Below are 17645 nucleotides of genomic sequence, written 5' to 3' on the forward strand. Positions count from 1 at the left end.
GTTGGCTGATTTGTGGGTAAGGTGGTATCTCAGGGTTGTCTTTATTTGCATTTCCTTCACCACCAGGGATGATGAACATTTCCTCATGTGTTTCTTTGCCATTTTTATTTCTTCATTTGAGAAGTCCCTCTTTAGTTCCCTTGCCCATTTAGTAATTGGTTTGTTAGGTTTGGGAGGGATTAGTTTCTTGAGTTCCCTGTATATACAGGATGTTAACCCCTTGTCTGATATATTGCTGGTAAATATTTTTTCCCAATTAGTTGGTTGTCTTTCTAGCTTGGTTGCGATAGCTTTATCTGTGCAGAAGCTTTTTATTTTAAGGTAGTCCCATTTGTCGAGTCTCTCTCCAACTTGTTGTGACCCTGGGACTCTGTTCAGGAAGTTTACAGTTAGTTTTATGTGCATTTACTTTGGCCCCTCTCTTGACCATTTGGGATAATGGCTCTGATGGACAAGGATTGCCTAGGGAGTTTTAAGTGGGAGAAAACTTTTGTACTAGTTTGAATCCTATAATAAGGGTTTGTCAGGTTGCAGTCCAGAGGAAGTTCCTTAATTCCATTGGAAACTTACGTTTCTTTCTTTTTTTTTGTTGATCGTGGGGCCTGAACTGTGGGCCTGGGTGCTGTCCCTCAGCTCTTCAACCGTAGACTAGCACTCTACCACTTGAGCCTCAGCCCCACCTCTGGCTTTTTCTGCTTATGTGGTGCTGAGGAATCTAACTGAGGGCCTCGTGCATGCAAGGCAAGCACTCTACTACTGAGCCAACTTTCTAGCCCCTTATGTTTCTTTTCTTTAAAAGCTTATAGAATTTGTTTGCTGCTTTATAGACAGGGTCTCAATAAGCAGTCCAGGCTAATCTCAAAGGTACATGCCTAAAAATCCCATCACTAAGGAGGCTGAGGCAGGAGGATCTCAAGTTCAAGGCCAGTTTGGGCTACATAGTGAGACCCTGTCTCAAAAAATTAAGAGGAACACAACTGAATAAAGGAAGGTATACTTAGGGGAGAAATCCAAAGGCAGAATTCCTCAGAACAACTTTGTCAGAACAAATACTAGGAAATAAAAACATTTTTTTTTTTTTTTGGCAGGGGGAGGTAAGAGGTAAGAGTACAGGAATGGAGGGAGAAGAGGTGAGCAAATGCAGTCATTGTATTCAGTGTATACTGTGTAAAAAATGAACTATGGCCAGATACTGGTTGATTACCTATGATCCTAGTTATTCAGAAGGCTGAGAGCTTAGAATCCCCATTCAAAGCAAGCCCAGGCAGGAAAAACCATTGAGATGCTTTATCTCTAATTAACTATCAGAAAATCAGAAGTGGAGCTGTCACTTAAAGAAGTAGAGCACTAGTCTTGAGTAAAAAAGTTCAGAGATGGTGCTTAGACCCTGAGTTCAAGCCCCCGTGACTGACCAAAATATAAGAACTATGTAACTGCCGGGCGCTGGTGGCTCACGCCTGTAATCCTAGCTACTCAGGAGGCTGAGATCTGAGGATCGCGGTTCAAAGCCAGCCCGGGCAGGAGAGACCGTGAGACTCCTATCTCCAATAAACCACCAGAAAACCGGAAGTGGCGCTGTAGCTCAAGTGGTAGAGTGCTCGCCTTGAGCTGAAGAGCTGAGGGACAGCGCTCAGGCCCAGAGTTCAAGCCCCATGACCGACAAAAAAAAAAAAAAAAAAAGAACTATGTAACTTCTGGATGCAGACAGTGGGGGAAAATGGGGAAGAGTGAAGAAAGGGGTGATGTACAAGAAAAATTACACTTATAATCTTACTCGTGGAATTATAGCTACTTAATAATAACTTTTTTTTAAAAATGCAAAACATTTAAGAAAAAAATTGCAACATTGCAGATTTTTGCTGGTGTTTTGTGATTCTTCTCTCTCCACTTCCCTAGCAGGGGTTGTAGGTGTGCAGCACTACACTTGGTTTGAGTATCTTTTTTTTTATTTGGTCAGCAAGTGCTCTACCACTTGAGCCACAGTGCCACTTCCGGTTTTCTGGTGGTCAATTGGAGATAAGAGTCTCACAGACTTTCCTGCCTGGGCTGCCTTTGAACTGTGATCCTCAGTTGTCAGCCTCCTGAGTAGCTAGGAGTACAGGCGTGAGCCACCAGTACCCAGCTAAGTTAACTTTTTGTGTGTGCAGGTTCTGTGGCCTAAACTCAGGGTATGGATGCTGTCCCTAAGGTTTTTTGCTCATGTACCACTTGAGCCACAGCTCCACTTTGAGCTTTTTGGTGGTCAATTTGGATAGAGTCTCATGGACTTTACTGCCCAGGTTGGCTTTGAACCAGTATTTTAGATCTCAGCCTCTTGAGTAGCTAGTATTACAGGTGTGATCCACCAGCATCCAGCTTTACAGGTTATACTTTTAGAAGCAGAATGGCTTCCTGATAAGTTTAACTTTTTTTTCTTTGATCAGAGATGGGTTTGTTGGGAAGGTTGAACAGCCCAAATTTATCTTTTTGAGTCAGTATTATCCCTTATAGTATTGTGATAGTATAGTAAAAGTTAACTTTATTTAATCTTGACCCTTAGTACATAGCTTTCCCCCCCAAACAGATTTATTTATTGTATATAGAAAATTCTATAGACAAACTGACCTGAAGCCAGTTGTTCACCTCTTGTCTAACCAATCAAACTAGATCACTTGTTATTACATAAATACTCATTTTGGTTTGTTCTGTCATATCCATTTCTTCCTGCTGAAAACCCCTTGTTCCTCACTACATCCATTATCTTTGGACACAAACATGCTTCAAAACATGATTCTTTCTTAGCCAGGTGCCTGTGGTTTATGCCTATACTTCTAGCTACTTTAGGAGGCCAAGATCTGAGGATTGTAGTCTGAAGCCAGCTTGAGCAGGAAAGTCCATGAAATTCTTATTTCCAATTGACTGCCCCCAAGAAGCCAGAAGTGGAGCTGTGATTCAAGTGGTAGAGCACTGGCCTTGAACATGAAAAATTCTTACATTTTGAGAGGTTAGTTTAAAAGCAACTCATATAAATACAAAAGTGCCCAATGTACATCAAGTGAATGATCCAACCATTGGAACGTCAATAGTTTTACAAGTATAATTTAATAGTTTTACAAGTTTTAATTAGCATTGGTAAGTTGAATTCCTATGACAGGCTTCTAGAAAAGTGACATGAGATGTCAAGAGGCCATCTTGTGCACTGCCACTGTTATGCCATCATGTTTCTGGATCATAATGTTCCTATTATCTGATTCTAGACATACCACAGGAATATCAGTGGGGTCAGAGGTTAGCTTGGCTGCTTGCTGAACAAGAACAGATAGCACTCCAGCATGTTCATCTGACAGAGTACCCTGGCAGCCCAGATTAAGTCCTTGTGAATCTGTGCACAAGACTCCAACAATGAATGGATTCTTCTTTGTGTCCTCCAGATGCTGCTCCAAAGTGGCTTCCATCCCGCCAGTGGCCCACCTCAGCCTGAGACCCCATGGCACTCCCAGCACATAGCTTTTTAATATTTGTGTGTTAAAATAGGAGCTCTTCTATTTTTTTGAAGTACAATGGTTGTCTAAAGGAAAATTACTTGTACAGTATTTGTCAAACTATCGGCTTTATAGAATACTATTTTTGTATGTATGTATCTTTTGTGGGTTTTTTTGTTGTTGTTGTTGTTGTTTTTAGTAGTTCTAGAGCTTGAACTCAGGGCCTGGGCACTGTCCCTGAGCTTTTTTTGCTCATGGATAGCATTCTGTCCCTTGAGCCACAGATCCTTTTCTGGCCTTTTCTGTTAAAGTGGTACTGAGGAATCAAACCCAGGGCTTCATGTATGCCAGGCAAGCACTCTACCACTAAGCCACATTCCCAGGCCCCCCCCCCCCCCCCCGCTCCCTTTTTTGGGGCAGTTGTGGTGCTTGAACTTTGGGCCAGGGCACTGTCCCTGAGCTCTTCAGCTCAAGGGGAGTGCTCTACCACTTAAGCTGAGGCACCACTTCTGGATTTGTGATAGTTAATTGGAGATAAGAGTCTCAGGGACTTTCCTGCCAGGGCTGGCTTTGAACCATTATCCTCAGATCTCAGCCTCCTGAATAGCTAGAATTACAGGCAGGAGCCACAGGCACCAAGCTCCCCCGCCCCTTTTTTTACATTTTATGTATTTCCTGACAAAATAACACTGAGAAGCGCACAGTAGTTCTGCAATATTTTGCAAAGAATGCACAAGCTAATCATGAGGAAATTTTAAATAGACCCAGATTAAGGAGCAGAAGGACAGGTAATAGTCTACAAACCTGTTCAGGTGCTAAAGACTAAGAAACTATCATGGATTAAAGGAGACCAAGGAAATAAGACAGCTCAATGAACTGTGAGATGATAAATTACAATTTGGATCTGCAAGAAATACTAGAAAACTGGTGAGATTTGAATAAGACATACTGATTAGTTAACCGTAAGGTATCTACACTATTTGTAATTTCAAAAATTACACTCTTAGGCATAGTAGCATGACCATCACTTCCCAGCTCCTCAGGTGGCTGAAGCAGTAAGGTTTCTTTTGTTGTCATCGTCGTTGTTGTTGTTGTTGCTTTGCCAATCCTAGGGCTTGAACTCAGAGCCTGGGTACTGTCCCTGAGCATCTATGTGCCTCAAGGCTAGCTAGCACTTGAGCCGCAGCGCCACTTCCGGCTTTTTCTGCTTATGTGGTACTGAGGAATAGAATCTAGGGCTCCATGCAGGCTAGGCAATCACTATACCACTAAGCACATTCCCAGCCTAGCAGTAGGGTTTCTTGAGCCCAGGAGTTTGAGAGAGCCTAGATATCACAACAGCATTCTTCTAAGGGGGAAAAGGTGTACTATGGTTACATGTTAAATGGGAATGAGATAAAACCTGTTTTGCGTTCTAAATGAAAAATTATTGTGTTGTGTGTATCTGTCTGTGTGTGCATGTGCATGTTGAACTTGGGTTCTGTTGAGTAGTGGTTTCAGTGGGAGGAGTGAGGGCTAATAAAGAGAGTGAGGATGAATATGGTCCAGCTAGTTTATTTAGTAAAGTCTGAAATAGAACATCGCTGTTGAAATTGTTTTAATAAGGGAAGAGTATAATAAGGGAGAGTGATAGGGTGAGCCAGCTGAGGCTGGCTTTAAACCACTACCCTCAGATCTCAGCCTTTTGAGTAGTTAGGATTACAGATGTGAACCACTGACAAAAGTTTTTTGTTTGGTTGATTTTGGTTTTTTTTTAGTGAATTCATTAACTATAAACGTGTTTTCCCTTTTAAACTACATATGTACGTATGTACCTGAGACCAGATTTTTTTCATGTACTTCAAAACAACATATAGGTGTTGTATGGAAGGAGAGAAGGTTAGCACTCCCCTTGAGGAGGATGGAAGAGGCCCTTAGGGCTGACAACATGCATACAATTAAGGCATTGGCACCTACTTCATGGCATCTAAACATTGTTTTGGGCTGGGAAGGTGGCTCAGTAGTAGAGTGTTTGCCTCACATGCATGAGGCCCTGGGTTCGATTCCTCAGCACCACATAAACAGAAAAGGTGGAAAGTGGGTGCTGTGGGCCAAGTGATAGGGTGCTAGCCTTGAGCTGAAGAGCTCAGGGGCAGTGCTCAGGCCCAGAGTTCAAGCCCCATGACTGAAACAACAACAACAACAACAACAACAAAAACCATATAGCAGTACAATGAGTGAAGAAGTAGCTATAAGAATCTAGACATTGGGCCAGGCACTGGTGGCTCACACCTGTAATCCTAGCTATTCAGGAGGCTGAGATCTGAGGATCGCGGTTCAAAGCCAGCCAGGGCAAGAATGTCCGTGAAACCCTTTTTTTTTGGAGGGGGGGAGGGTCTCGGGTCATGGGGCCTGAACTCTGGGCCTGGGCGCTTTCCCTCAGCTCTTCAGCTCAAGGCTAGCACTCGAGCCACAGTGCCACTTTCGGCTTTTTTCTTTTTGCTTATGTGGTGCTGAGGAATTGAACCCAGGGCCTCAGGCATGCAAGGCAAGCGCTCTACCACTGAGCCACCTTCCCAGCCCCCATAAAACTCTTATCTCCAATAACCACCAGAAAAACGGAAGTGGCACTGTAGCTCAAGTGGTACAGCGCTAGCCTTGAGCTGAAGAGCTGAGGGACAGCGCTCAGGCCCAGAGTTTAAGCCCCATGACCGACCAAAAAAAAAAAAATCTAGACATTGGATTTGTAAAAATGGAAAATAATGCCACTATTCTCGCTAACTTGTTATTTGGGGAAAATAATTAAATACTAAAAGTAGATTTGTTATTTTAAAATGTTTTTTAAGAACCAAGCACCAGTAGCTCAAGCCTGTAATCATAGCTGCTCATGAGGCTGAGATCTGAGGATTGTAATTTGAAGCTATCCAGGGCAACAAAGTCTATGAGACTCTTACTTCCAATTAACTACCAGAAAGTCAGAAGTGGACCTATGGCTCAAGAATAAAGTGCTGCTGGGCGCTGGTGGCTCACACCTGTAATCCTAGCTACTCAGGAGCTGAGATCTGAGGATCATGGTTTGAAGCCAGCCTGGGCAGGAAAGTCTGGGAGATTCTTATCTCCAATTAACTGGAAAGACACTGGCTCAAGTGGTAGAGCACTTACCTTGAGCTGAAGAGCTCAGTGACAGTGCCCAGGCCCAGAGTTCAAGCCCCATGACCAACAACAACAACAACAAGTAGTATAGGGCTGGGAAGGTGGCTCAGTGGTAGAGTGCTTGCCTTGCATGCATGAGGCCCTGGGTTCGATTCCTCAGCACCACATAAGCAAAAAAAGAAAAAAGCCGGAAGTGGCGCTGTGGCTCAAATGGTAGAGGGCTAGCCTTGAGCTGAAGAGCTGAGGGACGGCCCCCAGGCCCAGAGTTCAGGCCCCAAGACCGGACCCAGGCATGGCGGTGTATGCATGTAATTCTAGCATATGGAGGCTGAGACTGGGGGAGAATTGCCAATGAAGACTTTTTTTTTTAATATATAGATCTCACTATTTTTTCCAGTCTGATATCAAATTTGTGAGATCAAGTGACCCTCCTATCTTAGCCTCCTAAGTCACTAGGGCTGTAATTATGCATCACTATTCTCTATATGATAATTTTGAAAAACTAGAAACTCAGAGATGGAAACAAACTTATTGGTCACCAGACACTAGAGACTGGCAGGAATTTGATGGTAGAATGGGGGTTATGGTTCTGAAGGGGTAACACAAAGGATCTCAGAGCTTTGTGTTTGTTAGGCAGGCATTCTGCTGTTAGAGACAAGCCCCCCAGATCTTTTTACTTTAGGTTTTTGTTTTGTTTTGGCCATTGATGGAGCTTGAACTCTAGGCACTGTCCCTGAGCTCTTTTGCTCAAGGCTAGCACTCTACCACTTTGAGCCACAGCCCACTTCTGGTTCTCAGGTTTTCCTGTCTAGACTGGCTTTGAACCTCAATCTTCAGATCTCTGGAGTAGTTTAGGATTACAAGCTTGAGAGATACCAGCTGCCCAGCACACTTTAGTCATTTTTTTTAAAAATAGGATCTTATATTTATTCCTGGGCTAGTCTAGATCTTGATCTTCCTACTTAAGCTTTCTACCTATCTGGGATAATAGGCATACTTCCTAGCACCTGTTGTTTGGTTTGGTTTTGTCTGTTGTGAATATAAGAGTCTCACTGATTTTCCTGCTGGGTTTGAATCACAATCCTCATATCTCAGCCTCCTGAATAGCTAAGATTATAGGTGTGAGTCACTGATGCCCAGCTGTTTTGTTTTGTTTTATTGGTTCAGGTTGGAGTGTCATGAACTTTATGTCTGAGCTGGCCTGGAAATTCAGTTTTCCTAATCTCAGACTGCTGAGTAGTTAGGACTACAGGTTTGAGCCACCATACCCAGTAAAGTGTTGGGTTGTTCTGTATCTTGACTGTGGTAGTGTATGCATTACCCTACCAATGTGATAAAATTGTTGTTGTTGTTGTTGTTTTTGTAAATTAATTTAGGACTGGGAAGGTGGCTCATGCATGAGGCCCTGGGTTTGATTCCTCAGCACCACATAAACAGAAAAAGCCAGAGGGCTGGGAAGGTGGCTCAGTGGTAGAGCACTTGCCTTGCATGCTCAAGGCCCTGGGTTCGATTCCTCAGCACCACATAAGCATAAAGAAAAAAGCCGGAAGTGGCGCTGTGGCTCAAGTGGTAGAGCGCTAGCCTTGAGCTGAAGAGCTAAGGGACAGCACCCAGGCCCAGAGTTCAGGCCCTACGACCGGACCTAAAAAAAAAAAAGAAAAAGCCAGAAGTGGCACTGTGGCTCAAGTGGTAGATGGCTCCACTTGATCTGAAGAGCTAAGGGACAGCACCCAGGCCCAGAGTTCAAGCCCCACAACTGACCAAAAAAAAAAAAATTAATTTATTGTTATTATAGAGGTGATATACAGAGGGATTACAGTTACATGAATCAGGTATTGAGTACATTTCCTTTTGTACTGTGTCTTCTGTTTCCTCATTCTCTCCCAGTGTCATCATGTCTCTACCCACAAGTTGTATAGTTTACTTTCATCAATGTCTAGTGAGCTCCATTGCTGCACTTTTTTCACTGTTTTTTTCTGTGTGCTCCCGCTCACCTTTCCAAAGATATATATGTGAATATACCATAAAATAAGGTAAAGAAGACAGAATCATCAAAAACTGAAAACAAAATTTTTTTTAGTTCCATATCTTGGAGTTTGTTTGGATATGTCTATTATTTTATATAAATATGAATTGGCATTTAGGCCTTGTGCTTTTGTGTTTTTCTTCTAAGATAACCTCTTTTGGTCTCACTGGGTATAAGTATCTAGAATCCTATATAAGTTATTATATCCCAGTGCATTTTAGATCTATTTTCCTCAAGTCAGAGAGAACATGTGCCCGTTTTGTCTTTCTGATCTTGCCTTACCTTACTTAACATTATTTGTTTTAGTTCCATCCATTTCCCTGCAAATGACATTATTTTTCCTAATGGCTATGTAAAATTCCATTGTGTAGGCTAGGAATGTGGCTTAGTGGTAGCGTGCTTGCCTAGCATGCATGAAGCCCCGGGTTTGATGCGTCAGTACCACATTCACAGAAAAGGCCAGAAGTGGCACTGTGGCTCAAGTGGTAGAGTACCAGCCTTGAGCAAAAGAAGCTCAGAGACATTGCTCAGACCCTGAATTCAAGCCCCAGGACTGGTCAAAATAAAGAAAAAAAAAAGCATTGTGTTATAGGTACCACATATTTTGGATCTGTTCATCCAGCATGGGGCATCTGGGCTGTTGTGAATAGTGTGGCAGTGCAGGTGCTCTTAACATGCCCCGCCTCATGATGTTCAGGGTAGATGCCCAGGAGTGGTAGGGCTGGGCTGTAGGGAAGGTCTTTATTTAGTTTTTTGAGGAGCCTCCAGACTGCTGTCCAGAGTGGTTGTACTAGTTTACATTCCTACCAGCAGTGCAGTAGGGTTCCTTTATCCCCACATCCCTGCCAGCATTTGTTGTTCAAATTCACAATGTTAGCCAATCCTCCTGGAGTGAGATGGAATCTCAGAGTTGTTTTGATTTACATTTCCTAATGGCCAGGGATGATAAGCATTTACTCATGTGTTTCTTTACCATTCTTAACTTTTCCTCCTGAGAAGTCTCTCCTTAGTTCCCTAGCCCATTTAGTGATTGGGTTATTAGGTTTGAGAGGGATTAGTTTCTTGAGCTCTTTGTATATATTGGATATTAGGCCTTTATCTGATATATTGATGGTAAAGATCTTTTCCCAGTTTGTTGACTTTCTTTCTAGTTTAGTAACTGTCCTTAGCTGTGCAGAAACTTCTTTTTTTTTTTTTTTTTAATGTTGTCCCACTTGTCAAGCCTCTCTCTTGTCTGTTGTGCCCTTGGGACTCTACTCAACAAGTTTCTACTTATACCTATAAGCTCTAATGTTTCTCCTACCTACCCTCTTGTAGTTTCAAAGTTTCATGTCTGACATTGAGGCCTTTGATCCACTTTGACTAATGTGATAAAATTGTATACAACTAAATACAGGGCAGAAGGTATGGCTCAAGTGGTAGAGATCTTGCCTAACAAGTGTGAAGTCCTGAGTTCAAACCTCAGTCTTGACTAAAAAAGAAAAGAAAATTAAGTGCAGATGATTATAAGTAAAACATTGTATCAGTGTTGATACTTGAGTTATAATAGTAGTTTTGCTTCTTTTTTGTGCCCATATTGGGGCTTGAACTCAGAGCCTGAATAGTCCTTTGGCTTTTTGGTCAAGGCTGGCTCTTAACAATTTAAGCCACAGCTCCGCTTTCAGCTTTTTTTTTTGTGGGAGGGTCTGGTTGTGGGGCCTGAACTCTTGGCCTGGGTGCTGTCCCTCAGCTCTTCAGGTCAAGGCTAGCGCTCTACCACTGAGCCACCTTCCCAGCCCCCGCTTTCAGCTTTTTGATGATTAATCAGAGACGGACATTCCTTCCCCGGGTTAGCTTTGAACTGCAATCCTCAGATCTCATTCTTCTAAGTAGCTAAGATTACAGATGTGAGCCACCAGTACCCCGTGTGATAACAGTTTTGAAAGATGTTATGGTTGGAAGAAAACAAAGAATACTCTCAAGGCTGAATGTGTTGTTAAATGGCTGTAATCCCAGTACTAGGGAAGAAGAAGCAGTTTATATGACGTTTAGGGATTGGTGATGTAGCTCAGTAGTCTTACAAAGATGTACAAAGTTCTGCATTCCATCCCCAGCACCCAGAAAACCATCTGTTAATTGTTGCCACAAAAAATTGAAGTTAAGGACTGGGAAAGCGTCTCAGTGGTAGAGTGCTTGCCTTGCATGCATGAGGTCCTGGGTTCAATTTCTCAGCAGTACATAAGGAGAAAAAGCTGGAATTGGCGCTGTGGCTCAAATAAATGGTAAAATGCTAACCTTAGCTGAGAGCTAAGGGACAGTGACCAGGCCCAGAGTTCAGGCCCCATGACCAGCAAAAAAAAGAAAAAAGAAAATTGAAGTTAAATTTCATCAGTAATATTTCAGGTTGCCAGTTCCCCTGGTCCTTAATTCAGAGTTGAAGGACTCTTCCCTTAGAATCATTGAACCATTTTCAGATGTTATTCTTGGCAGTGGCTGAATCTCTTGCAGCCTCAACACATTTCTGTAGTTCCCACCTCCTTGGGAGTTCAGTGATAGACACTATTCAAATACTTATTGGAACACCAAGATGATCTAAGGTTTGTCAGAAACCAGGAATTTCTTTTGTAGTTTAAAGCCTAGGAATAGTAACACCCCAAACTGAGACAATAATGTCTTAGACATTATTATCAACTGCTATCCCAGAATATGAACATCAGTAGGAAAATGGGATTCCCTTGTCAGCCACATGTTTAAACTGTCCTGTTGAGATAAGGGCAGTTTAGAATAGTGACCAGAAAATTCAGTGTCTTATTAACCTCCCTTCTATTTCATAGTCCAGGATATGTGTGTGTGTGTGTTTGTGCGCGTACACGCGTGCACATTCCTTTTAATTTTAAGAATAATGGCAGCTGGGTGCTAGTGGTTTACACCTGTAACCCTAGCTACTCAAGAGGCTGAGATCTGAGGATAGAAGTTCTAAGCCAGCCCAGGCAGGCAAGTCTGGGAGACTCCGATCTGCAATTAACTCTCAAAAACATTATAAATAGAACTGTGACTCAAGTGGTAGAGCACTAACCTTGAGCAAAAGAGCTCAGGGACAATACCCAGGCCCTGAGTTCAAGCTCCAGGATTGGCAAACATGTACAAAACAACATAAAATATTCATTTAGCAAAACTTTGTGGAAAGGAAAAATTTTGTGTGTGTGCTGGTCCAGGGGCTTAAACACAGGACCTAGGTGTTGTCCCTTAGCTTTTTTACTCAAGGCTAGTGCTCTACCACTTAAGCAACACTGCCACTTGCAGCTTTTTAGTGTTTGATTGGAGATGAGAGTCTCATGGATTTTCCTGCCTGATCTGGCTTCAAACCACTGCTTCTTAGATCCTCAGCCTCCTTAGTTGCTAGGATTATAGGAGATATGAGCCACCAGTGTCTAACTTGCAGAAGCCTATGCTCTTGTCCCTGAGCCTCTCGGCACTCAAGGTGAACTCTTCACCACTTAAGCCACAGTGCCACTTCTAGCTTTTTCTCAGTGGTTTATTGGAGGTAAGAGTCTCATGGACTTTCCTGCCCAGGCTGGTTTCAAACCATGATCCTCAGATCTTAACCTCCTGAGTAGGGTTACAGGTGTGAGCCACTGGTGCCTGACTAGGAGAGGATTATTTTTGGGGGGGGGGGGGCGGGGATCAGACATGGGGCTTGAACTCTGGGCCTGGGCTCTTTCCCGGCGCTCTTCAGCTCAAGGTGAGCACTCTACCAATTTAGCTACAGTGCCTTTTCTGGTTTTCTGAGTGGTTTATTGGAGATAAGAGTCTTAGGGAGCAAGGGTGCCAGTGGCTCATGCCTGTAATCCTAGCTACTCTGGAGGCTGAGATCTGAGGATCATGGGTCAAATCCAGCCCAGACAGGAAAATCCCTGAGACTCTTCAGTAAACCACCGGAAAACAAAAAAACAAAAAACTAGAAGTGGCGCTGTAGCTCAAGTGGTAGAGTGCTAGCCTACCACTGCACTAGCAGAAGAGCTGAGGGACAACACCCAGGCCTAGAGTTCAAGCCCCACGACTGACAAATAAGTGTGTGTATGTGTGTGTGTAACCATTTGAACCTATGTTTCTGTTACTCAGAAACTTTCTAGGTACTCATTGCTATTTTCTACCAGGAAGACAGCCTTGGATTTGAAGTCTTAAAATTCAAATATAAATTTAGATTTTCACTTGCTGGTTGTATATGGCTTATGCTTGTAATCTTAGCTTCTCAGGAGGCTGAGATTTGAAGATCAAAGTTTGAAGCCAGCTCAGGCAGAAAAGTCCACACAACTCCATCTCTAGTTAGCAAAGAAGCTGGCTGGAGGAATAGCTCATATGATAGAACACTAGCCATGAGCAGAAAAAAGCCAAGCAAGAGCTAGGTGCCAGTGTAATTCTAGCTATGCAGGAGGCAAAAATCTGAAGATTGTGGTTTGAAGCCAGCCTAGGCAGGAAAGTCAGTGAGACTCTTAACTTGCACCTATTTGGTTTGCTCATAAGCTGCCTCTCTATTACTTGAGCTAATTAGCCTCTTCCTTGAGTGGAGAAATTCCTTAATATAGATTTTCTAGAACAATATTGCATAGGAAATTAGCTCTGTTAATTACTTTTAACACACATATACATACTATAACATTAATAGTATATAATTTATGTATATTGTATAAATGATTCTTAATAACTTTAAATACTCCTTCCTCTTTCCTTTTGATTGTTGAAGAGGCTTTATTCTGATCTTATTTGTGTCCTTCTCTGTATAGGATGGATAGAATGACAGAAGATGCTCTTCGCCTGAATCTGTTGAAGCGCAGTTTGGACCCAGCAGATGAACGAGATGATGTCCTGGCAAAACGACTGAAAATGGAAGGACATGAGGCCATGGAACGTCTGAAAATGTTGGCACTGCTTAAAAGAAAGGATTTGGCGAATCTTGAAGTGCCACATGAGTTACCAACCAAACAAGATGGCAGTGGTGTCAAGGGCTATGAAGAGAAACTCAATGGGAATCTCAGGCCTCATGGAGACAGCAGGACTGCTGGAAGGCCAGGAAAAGAAAACATCAATGATGAGCCTGTGGATATGAGTGCTAGACGGAGGTATGATGGTTTATCTGCCTGCAGAATAGGTTGTTCTTACAAACTAAGCCTGTAAAAATGAAATTAATTTCATTTAGAGGAGGGTGTTTTTTATCATAGAGTGTCTGGAAAAGAAGTGTTTTTATATTATCTGGCATGACTATGAGTTACTCTCATTTCCAAATGAAGTTAGGTACCTGAGATTGTAGTTTAGCATACTAAGAGGCATAATTCTTACCCTAAGATAAAATCGTTATTTCTACATAAAGTTGGCATTAGAGAACTGATAGCCTTAGAAGGAGTAAAAACATTTTCTTTTCAGATCATCCCAGGAGTTTTAGATTCTATATATTATAGCATCTCTTTTTTTGTTTTGGGGGGGTTTTGTTTTTTGTTTTTGTTTTTTTTTTTGCCAGTCCTGGGGACTGTCTCTGGGCTTCTTTTGCTTAAGGCTAGCGCTTTACCACTTGAGCTACAGCTCTACTTCTGTCTTTTTCTGTTTATATGGTATTAAGGAATTGAACCCAGGGCTTCATGCATGCTAGGCAAGCACTCTACCAGAGCCACATTCCCAGCATCTCCTTTTTTTTTTGGTCGGTCATGGGGCTTGAACTCTGGGCCTGGACTCTATCCCTCAGCTCTTCAGCTCAAGCAAGTGCTATACCGCTTGGGGCACAGTTTTCTGAGTGGTTTATTGGAAATAAGAGTCTCACAGAGTTTCCTGTCCGGACTGGCTTTGAACCACAATCCTCAGATCTCAGCCTCCTGAGTAGCTAGGATTACAGGTGTGAGCCACCAACACCCAGCAGCATCTCATTTTTATTTAATCAAAAAAGTTTGGGCCTAGTTGGTTCTGGTAGCTCATGCCTTTAATCCTAGCTACTCAGGAGGCTGAGATCTGAGGCTCCCCATTTCAAAGCCAGCCCGGGCAGGAAACTCTGTGAGACTCTTATCTCCAATAAACCACTAGAAAACTGGAAGTGGCGCTGAGGCTCAAATGGTAGAGTGTTTGCCTTGGGCTGAAGAGTGCAGGGACAGTGCCCAAGCCCAGAGTTCAAGCCCCATGACCGACCAAAAAATAAATAAATAAAAAAGCATGGGCCTGATTTTTTTGTGTGTGTCAGAAGGAACATGTGCTAAGTTTCTATAGTGTTGCTTAATCTGTGCCACTTCCCTCTACCCCTGCACAGCACATACATTCATTTCTAAACACATTCAGTCCTTTTTTCCCTTGTACTGGGATTTGAACTCAGAGCTGTGCACTAGGAAGGTTTCAGCAATGTCTCTAGCAATCACGCTGTTTCTCTGTGCTTGTATGTCTGTTCCTGTTTGTCTCTCTCTCCATCTACATCTGTTTCTTGCACACACACACATACAAACACACATTTCACAGGCCTTTATTCTAGTGTCTTACCCACTAGGGATATATACTTGAAACTGGTGAAGGTTTGAGTTAGTCTGTGAAGTTCTGTCATAGTGTAGACAATCTTCATTTTAACAACATTCAGTTTATTATTGTGTATGGGGGGGTGCTGTATGCATGTGTAGTGTATGTGTGCAGTGTTTGCGTGCACTGGTACTAAGGCTTGAGTTTAGGGCCTGGGACACTGTCCTTGAGCTTTTTGTACTCAGGGTAGGCATTGTACCAGTTGAGCCACAGTTTGTTCCACTTCTGGTTTTTTTGGTGGTTAATTGGAGATAAGAATCGCATGGACTTTTCCTGCCCAGGCTGGCTTTGAACTGTAGTTCTCTAGATCTCAGCCTCCAGTATAGCCACTGGATCTCAGCTTCATATGTGTCTGTCTCTCTGTCTCTGACACTTTTTTTTTTTTTTGTCGGTCGTGGGGCTTGAACTCTGGGCCTGGGCGCTGTCCCTCACCTCTTCAGCTCAAAGTGAACACTCTACCACTTGAGCTACAGCGCCACTTCCGGTTTTCTGGTGGTTTATTGGAGATAGGAGTCTCACAGTCTCTCCTGCCCGGGCTGGCTTTGAACCTCGATCCTCAGATCTCAGCCTCCTGAGTAGCTAGGATTACAGGCTGAGCCACCAGTGCCCGGCTCTGTCTCTGACACTTTGTCTCTCATTTTTTTCCTACTTTTTCTCTTCCCTTCCCCTGCCCTCTTGCCAGTACTGGGGTTTGAACTCAGAATCACTTGGCTCAGCTTGTTTAAACTTAGCTGATACTTTTAAGTACTTGAGCTGCACTGTACTTAAACATGCATTTCTTTTTTCTTTTTTTTTTCTTTTTTGGTCAGTTGTGGGGCTTGAACTCTGTGCCTGGGCACTGTCCCCGAGAACTTCACCTCAAGGCAAGCACTGTACCACTTGAGCCACAGCGCCACTTCCAGTTTTCTGGTAGTTAATTGAGATAAGAGTCTCACAGATTTTCCTGTCCAGGCTGGCTTTGAACCAAGATCCTCAGATCTCAGCCTCCTGAGTAGCTAGGATTACAGGTGTGAGCCATCAGAGCCTGGCACATGCATTTCCTTCTATACCTTTTACTTTATTTTTAATGTTTACTTTCTATTCTTGTCCCAGCACTATTTTTTTAAACCATACCCTATGAATGAGGAAAATTATTATTTTCGGATATGGGGCTTGAACTGAGGGCCTGGGTGCTGTCCCTGAGCTTCTTTGCTCAAGGCTAGTACCACTTTGAGCCACAGCACCACTTCTGGTTTTCTGGTGGTTAATTGGAGATAAGAGTTTCAATTACTTTCCTGCCCAGGGTGTCTGCAGATTACAGTCCTCAGATTTTAGCCTCCTGAGTAGCTAGGATTACAGGTGTAAACCACTGGCACCAGGCAGGAAAAAATTTTTTTATAATAGTATTAAAAAGTCGAGCCAAGTGCTAGTGGCAATGCATATAATCCTTGCTGCTCAGGGGAGGGTAGGATCACACAGTTCTAAACCAGCCCAGGGAAGAAAGTCTGTGAGACTCTTCTCATCAGAAAAACATCAAAAGGCTGGAGGTGGATCTATGTCTCAAATGGTAGATTGCTAGCCTTGAGCAAAAGAAGCTCAAGGTGGTGTTGTGGTACAAGTGGTAGAGTGCTCGCCTTGAGCTGAAGAGCGCAGGGATAGAGCCCAGGCCGAGTTTAAGCCCCATGACAGACAAAAAAAAAAAAAAAAAAAAGCAGCTCACAGATAGTGCGCGCGCGCGCACACACACACACACACACACACACACACATCTAGGCAGGCACTGGTGGCTCACACCTGTAATCCTAGCTAACTCAGGAGGCTGAGATCTGAGGATCATGGCTTGAGGCCAGCCTGGAAAGGAAAGTCCATGGACTTTACCTTTAATTAACCACCAAAAAAGCCAAAATTGGAACAATGGCCTTGAACAAAAAAACTCAGGGACATTATTCAGGCCCTGAGCCAACTTGAGTGAATTTCAGATCAGTTCTCTAATAGTTTTAGAAGAAAAATCTTTGCAATTTTAGGTAGAGTTAGAGGAATATTGTGATTTTTAAAGTAGATTAATCTTTAGATTCTTTTTTTTTGGTCAGTCGTGGGGCTTGAACTTTGAGCTTGGGCGCTGTCCCTCTATAGCTTGAGCCACAGTGCCACTTCGAGTTTTCTAGTGGTTTATTGGAGATAAGAGTCTCACAGACTTTCCTGCCCAGGCTGGCTTTGAACCACGATCCTCAGACCTCAGCCTCCTGAGTAGCTAGGATTACAGGCATGAGCCACCGGCGCCTGGCTTATCTGTTGATTCTTCAGAAGGAAATTGATTGGGTAAATGACATCATGCTCTTGTGCAGCCCATTTGCTTCTTAATCATTTTTTTCCTTTCTGGAGTGAGTGACTGATCCTACTTCATTTGGAGGAAGAAAAGGAAAAATGCTAGGTACATTCTATAAGAATAAAATAATGTTGATAAATTTCCCAAGAAGGAGAGCAGTGGAAAAAAATTAAAAGCAGAAGTATTTTTTTTATTG

General features: G+C 42.9%; 1 protein-coding gene, 1 non-coding gene and 1 pseudogene across 5 annotated transcripts in view; 2 read left to right on the forward strand and 1 right to left on the reverse strand.

The window, feature by feature from the left end:
* The window catches only part of LOC138809117 (transcriptional repressor p66-beta), an 89962-nt gene that overhangs the window by 46377 nt on the left and 25940 nt on the right, over nucleotides 1-17645 (forward strand). For all 4 annotated transcript variants that reach the window (XM_069995537.1, XM_069995538.1, XM_069995535.1 and 1 more), the window contains exon 2: nucleotides 13383-13718. In XM_069995537.1, coding sequence (XP_069851638.1) covers nucleotides 13384-13718 — 335 coding nt within the window. In that variant the 5' untranslated portion in view covers nucleotide 13383. The remainder of the gene's footprint in view (nucleotides 1-13382; nucleotides 13719-17645) is intronic.
* On the reverse strand, nucleotides 3131-3446 carry LOC138809133 (ragulator complex protein LAMTOR5 pseudogene; annotated as a pseudogene).
* LOC138809136 (U6atac minor spliceosomal RNA) lies at nucleotides 5318-5441 on the forward strand. The gene has a single exon (XR_011366709.1). It is a non-coding gene; the product is annotated as a U6atac minor spliceosomal RNA (small nuclear RNA).

This window comes from Dipodomys merriami, unplaced genomic scaffold (assembly GCF_024711535.1).
Source record: "Dipodomys merriami isolate MVZ:Mamm:240054 unplaced genomic scaffold, mDipMer1.0.p SCAF_485, whole genome shotgun sequence".
Classification (NCBI taxonomy): Eukaryota; Metazoa; Chordata; class Mammalia; order Rodentia; family Heteromyidae; genus Dipodomys; species Dipodomys merriami.